Source organism: Gigantopelta aegis, chromosome 8 (assembly GCF_016097555.1).
Source record: "Gigantopelta aegis isolate Gae_Host chromosome 8, Gae_host_genome, whole genome shotgun sequence".
NCBI classification, from domain to species: Eukaryota; Metazoa; Mollusca; class Gastropoda; order Neomphalida; family Peltospiridae; genus Gigantopelta; species Gigantopelta aegis.
The window spans coordinates 40,806,657-40,819,295 of NC_054706.1; the positions used below are offsets into that span (position 1 = coordinate 40,806,657).

Below are 12,639 nucleotides of genomic sequence, written 5' to 3' on the forward strand. Positions count from 1 at the left end.
TTTCTTAAGGTATTATGTGCCCTCAGAGTTAAAATACAGTTTAATCTTTAAGTATGTTTATGAATCTAAAGCCCAAAATGAGTCCAAACTGCATCAACTAAAATATAACATTGTGTAAATGGTTTAGTGTTCGAAAGCCTAGAGTACAAGAGCTTGTCCCACAAAAGCATTCCTTAAAAAACATTCTGCTGTGTGTTATTCTATAAGGTCACAGACCTGTCAACCCTCCCGGATTCTGCGGGAGTCTCCCGGTATTTGATCAAATCTCCTTGCACCTGCGCTGGAGACAATTTCTTCTGTTAAATGACATTTTTGTAAGTATAAAAAAAAATCAATCCCGTTTTGCCAAAATAACATAAGGGAGTAACTCATTCTCATTCGGAAAATGTCGACTACTTTTGGTTTCCGAGAATGTAATAGGCTGAATTGTCCCGATTGTTTAACCTTTGCCGAAGTAAGACTTGTGGGATATTTATATTGTTAAAAAAGCACATGGAGTTTATAAAATGACGTGTTTTTATAATGTTTGTTGTCATCGTAATGGCTACGAAGCGTGTTGCCGTTAATTCAACAGGCTGTGTATTGCCACTCAGTGTTGCCATATATATAACTATCCAATTTAGTTCTAATAACGCCTCTGAATTGTGAAATGTCTTCCCACTAGATTACATAATGCAACTATGATGAATCTGAAGTGCCAGACTCTGGCCCAAAGTTGACAGCGATACACACGATGAATGTTAAAATCACAAGTCACAGCAAGACAGCGAAAAGACCAATTAGCTATATAAACATACTTGTGTCAGTTAATTTTGTATGTTTGGCGCAGTAAAATGTTGGTAACAAGGGTACACTTCAAGAGATTATTTTTGTACAATTAATAAATGTTGTGTTTGACATAAAGTTACTCACGGAAAATTTCACACGATGTCCGAATGAGGTTTTACGCTACTTATGATTAATGGAAATACAATATTTATTGCATCATTATAATGATTTTAAATAAGTACCACACCACTGTTCCTCATAATAGTAAAAACTTAATATTAATTTATAAGATTTATATAAATTTGTCTTAGGTACTTAGCTACACTAACCACAAATGATGATGTAACGTAACCTGTAAGGCTGTAAGTGTAATACCGTAAATTTACTAATTAATGTTTTAATTTCTTGTTCCTGTTCTTAACATTTTTGCATAAAAGAGTTTTTTGTTTTTTAAATATGTATTAAATCATAATAATATTTAAACTTTAAAAAATAATAATAATAATATATATTTTTAATTAATTAATTTTTATTTTTATTTTAAATGCCAAGATCTAAGGTTAACAAGTATATATGACATTATGTAGTGTTCATATAACTTATTGTAATATATATTTTGTTTAAATCTTGCGATTTTGGGTTAAATTGTGTTCATTTAAAAAATCTCCTGCTTTTTCAACACACACCTCCTGCTTTCTCTTGACTAAAGGTTGACAGGACTGTGGTCAACAGCAGAGCAGTTCACTAATGCAAAGTAAAGTAAAGTTTGTTTTATTTAATGACGCCACTAGAGCACATTGATTTTTTATCTTATCATCGGCTACTGGACGTCAAAAGTTCACTGATGCATGTAGGACGGCACTGTGGCACTTTGAGACAATTTAAGTAATGATAAAAAAGATGCACTCACTCTAACCAGGTGTGATGCAGCTGCAAATATGGCCTGGTGCAAATAAGAGGAATAATACTTGAAGCCAGTACTGGGGCACTGATAAAAATATGAGTGATGGAAATATATTATTTTTCTTGATATTATCTACATCCCAAACCTACAGACTAAACATGTTTCAAATTTCAGAAGAATCGGTCAACAACCAGCAGAGTTATCAACATGAACATCTTCATAAACTGCACCAAATATCACTATTTTTGCGTGACACACTTATAATTCATAAAAGATTATTACTAATATTAGTGTTTTCATTTATAAAGCAATAGAATACAAATATTCATGATATAAATCACATACCTAACTTGAACAAATGTTTCGTTACCATGACAACAGCTATAAGGGGATATTTTGACAGTATTTTCAGTTAAAATGGTCAAATGAAGCCAAAATTCACTAAATTGCTTATTTCTAACATTTATGGATCGGTACTTAAGAATTGAGAAGATATAATAAAGAAAAAGGCTTTATTGGATAATACTGGTCATAGGCTACAATTCCCCAACATTACTAACCATCGTCTGTACATAACACTTGCACTTGTATCCTAAATTGCACCTGCTAAATGTGTCCCAACCATAACGGTACAGTTTCCAATCTGCATTATGCCTCCTGCATGCGATATTATGTGGCTAAATGTGTTCATTTTAATTTCTCAGCTTTCCTTAATGCTTGTTACCAACCATAATGAAATATGTCCCAACCATAACGAATATATATTACTAATAAACATCAAGCTTAATGGCATGCAAATAAAAAAAATTTGCTGAAATAAAACATGTACCCCATCCAAAAATAAGTGATATGTACATATTTAAAGAATTTTTTTTTGTGTGTCAAATGTCACACCTTATTTGCACCAGGCCATATAAGGGAAGGGGAAAAAAAGGGATGCTTCACCAGATCTCTTGTATCAAGCTCCACCCTACTTGCAGAACTGGCTAGGCTTGGAAAAGGAGCAGAACCCTTTGCTGCAGTGGTCAAAGGCTGTGAATAGTTCTTATACACACTATTCTGTCCTAGACTGCTCCGTATCACCCAGGCAAAGGACCTACTGAAGTCTGAACTAGGAGTGGACAAACTTCCACCTATCTATGGTGCACCATTGGAGCATATAAAGTGAGCTCGCGTACAGGCAAGTTTTTGGTCACAAGACATGGTCCTAGACCCAGTCATCCCAAACTCTCTGGAGCTGTCAACTGGTGCCAGTGCTGAGCTAGGAAGCACCAGCTGCAGCCACAGTTTTACAGCAGATGGCCTCAGACCACAATTAATTTCGCTATATGTTTCTATATAGCCTTAGTGGCTATAACATTTTTATTAATATCAGCAGGCCCGTGAAGTTTTGTATGTACCTTTGCCTGCATGGGGGACACATACCCTGAAAAGGACAACCCCTGTTGTCCAGCTCTTTCTCCCAGCATATTGGTTTAAACAGACACACCCTCTAAACCAGGCCAGAGTACACCCATTTTACACAAAAAGCACTACTTTTGCATGGGCCAGAATTACCACAAATCCCCTGTCACTTCAGTCAAACAGTTGCCACTTCATAGCTGTCTGCCATGAAATAATCACAGTCAAACAGCAGACTACTTGCGCGGTCAAATTTCCGGATTTTGGACAACCAAATGGGAAGATAACTGTAATCTGAGGCCAGATACAGTGCAGCTATTCATCCATAGAAAGAACATAATCAGCTGGGTGAATTGCAGACACCATAGTCTTGTCTGCATCGAACTCTGCCACTTTATGGGAGATAGGGATAAATGCAATGACACACAACACACTGGAAATGAACAAGATGAGGGAGAGGAGTACTGTGAGGAGCATGCACTCATGTACATTTATGTGGCTTGAACTGGGGAACGGTGCTCCAGTGACTGATAATTAACTGATGTTTGCACATTTCTTAATGTGACACTGTGCCCATTGGAAATTCAAATAATCAATTTTTGGTACTCCGTGTACTGGTGTACACATGTATGTAGTTTTAATTATACTTAATAGTATTTAACTACACAATATTGACATACAGGGACACATCTCTAGAAACACATTCCTGTTGTTGATTTCATTATCCTGATCATTTTTATCCCGGGCATATTGGTATGCTTACTAAAGAAAATAAATTTCTGGTAAAATTTTATCTCCCCCCTCCACCAATGTTTATTTCATGCCAAAAATTATCCTGGGACCAAACAGAAAAACTGACAACAATATTTTTTTCTCATCAGTGATGTACTGTAAATGGGACAAACATGGTTGCCAAAATTCTATATGTAAATGAGCTTTTTACACATTTATTAACGGACGATCGATACCGTATTTTCCAATGTATTATGCACACCGGTGTATAATGCGCACCCTCCACTTTGAATGTTTATTCCAAGAAAAAACCCATGAACCACAATATAATATGCATCGTTTTTTTAAACCACAAAATCGACGGTGAATGTAAGATGTACCGTTTTTCCCCGTCACCAAAATTAACGAAAAGCGAAAGCAGTGGTATATTAAAAAAAAAAAAACCTTAAGTTAGGTACTTGCGTACACAGACCTACATGTCACAGTAAACATAGACTAGTACTTGCTTACTTACATGTCAAAGACTAACACATGCATAAATGAAAACAAAATTATATACCCATACACTGTAAATGACTAATAAATAAATGAAAAAAACCCGAGCATATTACATTTGGTTCTCGTGGCTAACGTGAATGTGCGAGATTTCTAAATTTATAGTTGTGTGGCATATTTCCGGTTTGACGGAAATGGCTGAATTAAATGTCATGGAAATTAAAACTATTTACAGTCCAGTTTTGTCATTATGTTGCACTTTTTGGCGAGGTATGGATACTTTTGTAGCTTTATTTTGCATTTATTACAACCATCACAAGTGCAAAGCGATTTTTATGAGGGTTTTGGGGTGTCGTTGTTATGAACACCGGTTAATAACCTGTAAAGTACTGTAAAGTACTGATCGACGATTTTTTGTGGGTGATCGCTGGACATTTTTAAAAAGATAGTTTTTTCTATTGTTATGTATAGTGCGCAACCCCATTTTCGGAAAAAAAAGTGTGCATAATACATGGAAAAATAATGTATGTACATGTTCATTCTGTTAAAGTTGTTTTGTTCAGACATCACTAGAGCACACTGATTCATTAATCATTGGCCACTGAAAGTTAAACATTTGGTAATTCTGACATAGTCTTCATAGGAAACCCGCCACATTGTTTCGTTATAGCAACAAAGGATCTTTTATATGTACATCCCAAAGACATGACAGCATATATAAATGTACCATACATGTAGCTTTTGAAATACCATTCTTGGAACTCGTATGAGCTGGGATGGGAAAAACCCAGGGTTTGAACTTAACAATGTCAGCAACACAACTGCAGTCACTGAGATATAAACTGCCGCAGGTCAAGGGTGTCATCGACAGCACTTTTGTGCTACAGGATAAACATTACTGCCATAGAGCATCTTAACAATGGCAAAATGTATACACCAAAATGTGTACACAATTTTGTACATTTGAAATGCACTTCATATGCAAAATAACCTAAGTTCTGTCATGTTTATTTGCTGCAAAAGTCACTTTAGGTTTCACAAACATCATTTAAGTTTTTGCCCTGAGAAAGCCAATTAAAGAATGGGTCCACTGATGTTAGAATCTTCAACCCAAGCACCTTACAGTTAAGTGCTCTATCGACTGAGCTAAACCCTGCCCTGTTGTTCAGTCTGATTTACAACTCATTAAAACATTCTTTACTTGCTGTTAGATGATCCTATTTCTCAATCCCATACAAACTGTGATTACAAAATACACTAAAAGTTGTGGATGCTCCACTTTAACAGTACTCACCACATCATCAGTCTGCATAGAGTGCTCCAAGAAGATCTTTGATATTGTTGGTAAATTGCCCATCTCATCCCGGACTCCCTTCAGTGCCTCCTCCAAACCCGGCCATGTGACAAACTGCAGCAGTAAGTCTTCAGTTCTGGGAAGTGAACTGAGCTGGTCATTCACATCATTCTTTAAAAGAAAACAGCAAAACAGCACTACAGAATGTGTTTGTACTGTCGTTCCGTTATCACAGTATTTTTTACATGGAGAGTAGCACCATTTCCTACCCAAAGCTGTATGTTGGTGATCACACAAAGTTAATACAATATGCACATTCACACTTCTTAAAGAAATTATCTGAGATTCTTCCTGAGAATCAGGAGGAAGTGAAACCAAACATTCTGTGGTCACATGCACATGGTTCTTTTCCATTTGTAAACCTCCTCGCTATTATCATTAAAAATAATCTCACAAACTGACAATTCATTTTTAATTAAGTTATTTTCAAAGTCATGGTTCTTTACAAAATGTTAGTAAAACTTCTGTTTAAACCGTCATTATTTTAAAACAAATTTCCTTTTTTATGCTCATGATTTGTTTGCCAAAGAACATGCGTACTTTCACCCAAAGTAGTTGGCGTGTTTTTGTAAGACACTTAGAGCTGCCCTCAATAATCTAATGAATGGATAATTGGATCTTTCCACTATGTAGGTGGAACAGATTGTTACAACAGTGTGTCGTTATATCTTATTTATATCACTCAAATAATGCAGAATGATAAATAAACAAGTAAATTTAATTTAATTCTGCATGATTAAATAGAAAAAATATATTTTCATCCTGCATCTACCAGCACAGTAAGTAAATTCACCTTTGAAACAATGAATTACACTAAATATAGGGTGAACTTTTTTATCAGTAACATTTTTTGAAAACGCAGATTGTCTAGGCAGAGCTACTGGTTAAATAAAACACTAGAACATTTATACATATTTTAAACTTGATTTTAGAAGATATTTAGACAATAAACATTGTGTTCAACCTCAGTCAAATAGTTTATACTAGTTCAGCCTATGTCATGTAGCATTAAATGCAATGTTTATTTAATTATTTATTCCTTTGGAAAAAATGTATATATATTTACCTTTATCATGTTTCATTTAACTGATTGTGAGTCTTCAAATTATATTGTGCAGTTTTCAGGTTGATTTTGAACATACAAGTGCAATGTTGAGTACATTTTGATAAATGATTTTTAAAAATTGTAACATATTAATATAGCTGTGTTGGCAAGAAAAATAATCTGTCATTTGCATATGCTATCAGACACTAAGGATAACACTGTCTTAAGACTCACTTCAGACAGTTTATCTTTTGACTTAAAATTCATCACCTCAAATATGACAGATTATTTTTGTGAGTGTGTGCATGTGTATCTATGTGTGCATCCATGCATTCCTCTGTGCATTTGTGATCTGTATTACCATTGTCTGGCCAATGTCATCAACAAATATGATAACACAGCACTGGGAATCTGTGTTAATATGTTTAGGCAGTGTTACCAGACTCGTACCACTACTAAAACAAATAAATGTTTAATTTAAATAAAGAATTTAAAACTAATTTAAAAGATTTTACTTAAGAAATTTAACTAACAAGAGAATTATGAGTAGTCACAAAATTTCATTTATTTCATCATACTTTTTAAAGATAAATGGCATCTAAAAGACACCAAAGTAATTAAAAAAAAAATTATATATGCAAGGAACAGTCAAAACATTTGTAGAACTTGATACCACAGCTTGACACACCATCATATGCTTGAGCTTTATTAAAAGTTAGTTTTTTTTCACAAATGTCTTATAAAAAAAATAACTCTTCTTGTTTATATATTTACAAAATATTGGCTAACGATAGTCTACCCTACCAAAGCTATGAATATGACCAGATTGGAACACAGAGACATTATCAACTTTCTTAACAAGGATGGCAAAAATGTTACTGAAATCCATAAGTGTTTGGTGTATATGGCCATAAATCTCTCAATTATTCAACAAATGTGAAATGGTCTGCTAAAATCTACCAGGAACGAAAAAGCTTTGAAGATGATCCAAGGTCTGAAACACTATCTGATGTCAAGGCAAGGTTTTGGTAACTGTTTTCTGGGATGCCAAAGGAGTTCTAATGGTTGACAACATGCCTTCCAACATTAAATTAAATGGCACCTATTATGCTAATTTGATGACAAAACTGAGACAAGCAATCAAGGTAAAAAGATGAGAGATGTTGACAGCTTATGTACTGCTGCTCCATGACAATTCTCTGTTGCACCAATCCAGGATTACTCAAGCTACTGTCTATAACTTTGGCTTCAAGAAGCTTAAAATTAAATCAAGCACCCTACAGCCCAGCCTCACATTTTTTTTTCTTCTGTTTTGGAATTTGAAAATGGTGGTTGATGGACCAGCCTGAAGAGTTCTATTTTACTGGCATCAATAGCTTGAATGAAGGACCAAATGCATTTAGGTCAAGGGCGATTATATTGAAAAGTAATGTCACCATTTTAATGGCTATAGTTCTACAAACTACCAATTTTAGTGGATAGTTTGGCTGTAACATAATCACCATGGAGCAGCTTCTATTGGCCAAGCATGCAGTGATCGAGGTGCATTTTGAGCTACTTTAATAGTATTTGGTCTTCCTCAAGATATCTAATGTAAAACAAAGATTTCTTCACTTTAAACAATTTAAGCAACATTAAGCAAAAGTATTGCTGCAAGTGCTTTCAGTAGCATTTTAAACAATAAACTGCGACTTTTTTCTGTTATGTTTAACTTTTTTTTTTTTTTTTTTTTTTTTTTTACCAAATATGAGTGCAAACATAGGTTTATTGCAATCATTTAGGTGCAATCTAAATCCCTGATGATAACCATGTCCAAGATTTTAGTGTTCAAATTAAAATACATTTTAAAAGGTGATAAGAAAAATGGGTCACATTTCTAGACTGTCCCACTCACCCAATCCTATAAGTAATTCCAATATTCTATATTTTAACGTGGAAATATAAAATAATACCTTACTTAATCCTCATCCTCTGAAAACACAAAACAATAATATACTGTTAAAAGCCTAGTTTTATATTCATACGCAACTTTTCCCTTTTTAGTTGGATGTACTTAGTTTTAAAATATCACCATTGAATCTTTTCTGAAGCAAAATGCACTTCCCTCTAAATTTTATCACGAAAACACTGTTTAAAAATGTTTGTGTGACACTGAAAGGAATTATTCCAAAGTAAATAACAGCTTCGCAATGTTATCGAGCACTAGTTGTCGCTATGAGTTTTTGGGGTAAGTGAAATCAGTAATAATGGTTGGCATTATTATTAAAACAATAAAATACAAAAAGAAAATTAAGAGCAGCAGTTGTTTTACATGTTTTTTAATCAATTTATTCAATTAGAATGGGGATAACTAAGTTGTATTTGATCATTTGACTGTTGCAAATATCCATTTTACAACAGTCTCCACTTCATGACACTGGTAAAACAGACAGTAAATCCAGAATTAACATCTGCAAATGGTCAAATACAACAGCTATCCCCTAAATTATTTTAGATGGAAACCAAAGAAAAAGATAACAAGTGTACCGGTGAGGTACATGATACACTCGTCAGGAGTTTATTGGAAAACCATAGATATTAATGAATATGTTATTGGTATGATTCAGTTCTAATTATGTAAAAAAAATTCAATGGAATGGATGAATGGATTTACTGTTATGTCCAGTAGACTGAAAAGTAGGTCACAGTGACCTAGTAATAGTACGCGACACATCGCCATCCCAAGTTGTTCCTACATGTGAGGTTCGATGGTCTTGTATACATCTATATGCACGATATGGTCTGGACAAGGATTTACTGTTATGTGCAGTAGACCGTGAAAAGTAGGTCACAGTGACCTAATATTAGTACATGACACACCACCATCCCAAGTTGTTCCTACTTGTGAGGTTTGATGGTCCTGTATGCAAGATATGGTCCGGACAGGAAAAAGTTAACAGATGGACGGACATATGAACAACGCCATACCATAAAACGACCTATCAAAATATAAAAATTGGCAGCAGATTGATGAGAAAAAAACAGAGAGATCGATTTATTAATAGTTATATGGTAGAAAGAAACCTCATGAGATATTTCTCTCAATTTAATATTTTGCACTGAAATGCAGGTAACATTTAGCATTATGTGGCTGAGGCTTTTTTAACCACTATTTCTAAATATTAATACAGAAACTTACCAGATATTTTTCCAAATCACTTAACCTCTTCTTCATATCATCCATATCAAGCTGAAAAGAATTAATGTAAGTTCTAAAAATTCCTTCTTAAATTAAATACAGGTTTCATATTATATATCAGATAAGGTTTTCTTTCTCATATATGACTTGACATGCATGAAAAGTATTTCTTAACATAAAATAGTAAAATTCTGTTTCAATTTCAAAACCAAAAATAAGGCTGCATTTCTGTATTATTAATACATCCCATTATGAGATATTTTTGATCATTTGAAAATCCACATATGCCTTGATCATAATAACAACTTTACTTCATAAAAAAATGAATGTATAACAACAACGGTATGGATGACATAACCTGGTAGCAGTTAATTAAACTAGTTACTTCTGGACTTGAAATTGATATTATCAGATATTCTCGACAGGTCGAGAAACCTATTTTATACGACAGATATATGGATGTACGAAAAAGGCAGTTGGTACAGTATTCAACATTCCAAAGAACTATATTATGCAATCACAGAGATCACTACAACCACAAGCAAGCATCAATTACCAAGAATCACACACTGTGTGATACAGATGCCTATACCAGGCAGGATTACCTACCACGCATAAATTGCAACTGGTACATTGACCAATCTGCACATTTTGCTCAGCCTTATAATAAAAACATTTTTACTTGGCAGAGTATGCAAAATGAAATCTTGACAAATGTCCACTAGCTACCCCAGCATTAGCTCTGTATAGGCAAACCCCAGCCAATCAATTGTATATGGTTATCAACAGACACTTACCACACATTTTTCCAAGTCATTTACTCTTTTATCCAGATCATCTGTATTAAACTGAAAACAACATGACAGTAATTGCATAGGTAAATTTATACAATGCTGATATTAAATTCAGATAATCTTATTTCACATATTGACCCTATCAAAACATTTGTACTGTGATGGCCTTATAGCTAACAAATATAATGATGTTAGTAGCATTTAAATAAGTATAAAAGAAATTCTATTCTTGAAATGATCACAAGGAAATGAGGTACCTGAATTTTGTATGAGTATTTGTCTTGTTGGAACTTGTGATCATACTAGAGGGTCATATTATTTAAGGGCAATTCCACGAAAAATTATACCTTAGGAGTGAAAAAAATAATCTTGTACGTTATCCATATATTTTTCACACAGAATTATTTGTTAATAATCAATATACCATGAACTACTCAGGTTTTGTTTCAAAACTGTGTCATGTGACCTGGCAGCCATCTTTAATTTGTGCTAGTTGCTCCTGAGAAGAGAACCCAAACTGCACTGAAACTTTTTTTCAATAATGTCATTAAATTTGGATGAATATGATAAAACTAAGTATTGCATTTTGTTTCTAAGATCTTAATGGTAATTTCCAAACAACATAAATTAATAAATTTGCAATAGATTTTTATGAATAAAAACTTAAACTTGTAGCATGACCTTGTTGTGTCAGTTACCTTTTGAAGCATATTTTTAATATTTCCCTCCTACAGTGCTACCAGATATTATATATTATTTATAGTCTCTTAGTTGTGCCATGGGTACACCACATAGCAACATAACAATCTGAGTAGGCACACCAAGAATTAAAATTTGTTGGTAACTGATGTAACACCCCCAGTTAATAACTGATGTAACACATTAATACTTAAATCATTTTACATTGTAACATTTCTTTGAGGCATAATGTCAAATTGTGAAATGTTTTAATCTTCAAACTAGAATGATCGAGTGCTGTAACAACTTTAACTGCGAGTTTCATAATTTCCTTGACCTTTGCACTTGTAGAAAATAATCGTTTTCAAAACTAGCAAATACCTTCATGGCTTAGAAGTTACTCTAAAGATGTCTACTTCACTAACATGAAATAGTCATGATTCAAGGTAACACTATTTCTGTAAACATGTGATAGCAATTTCATAATCATCAATGAATATATCCTTATAGTAAACTTTTAGATATATATTGTATAGCTTGTGACGTCAAAGGCATGTAAATATTGTTTCATTAGATATATTGTATAGTTTGTGACTTCAGAGGTAGACATTGGTAGCTTGGAATGTTATAATATATATGTCACTGTTTACCGAGTATTGTAAACCATATGGATAATGTTCAGTAATAATAATTACTGGTAACACAAATTTATAGTTGCAGTTTAATACATGTTGTTGCAAGTCGCACATTTTGCTATTTTCACACTATTTACAATAAATAACTACAAATTAGTCGATCTCATAGATAATCATTTATAATAACTCAGAAAAAGATCAACATGACACCATGCTGCCACAGTGGTTTCCCATGAATTATTAACTAAAATTGTAACGTACATAAACAGTCCACATCAGTTATCCAATAAAACAACAGCCAATCCTTTGTCATTGTCAAAAGGCAACTCAAATTCAAAATGTGATTTCATGTAATTAACTGTTGGTCACCTGAAATAAATTTCACTGAATATTTTCTTCAATAGAAATATCATGTCATATATATTAAAGGTGCAAACCCTAGTTTTAAATCGTAAAAATGGACACTAAGTTTAGTTAATCTGCAAACCTGTAACACATTTGGATAAAGTTACAACAGAGTGAAGGAAGAGTCTGTGACATTAAAACTGGGAAATATACTTAAAAGTAGACAAGAACTCGAATCAATAACCACTACTTCTCAGACGCATGTGCGTTTTTAAAAATATGAAAATGCATTTTGTGGTATTAGAAATAA

At 33.5% G+C, this 12,639-nt stretch overlaps 1 protein-coding gene across 1 annotated transcript in view; it reads right to left on the reverse strand.

The window, feature by feature from the left end:
• The window catches only part of LOC121378708 (glutamine-rich protein 2-like), a 101,460-nt gene that overhangs the window by 67,888 nt on the left and 20,933 nt on the right, over positions 1-12,639 (reverse strand). Inside the window, exons 3-5 of the mRNA XM_041506992.1 lie at positions 10,675-10,725; positions 9,878-9,928; positions 5,595-5,765 (exon numbers count right to left, since the gene is read on the reverse strand). Coding sequence (XP_041362926.1) covers positions 5,595-5,765; positions 9,878-9,928; positions 10,675-10,725 — 273 coding nt within the window. The remainder of the gene's footprint in view (positions 1-5,594; positions 5,766-9,877; positions 9,929-10,674; positions 10,726-12,639) is intronic.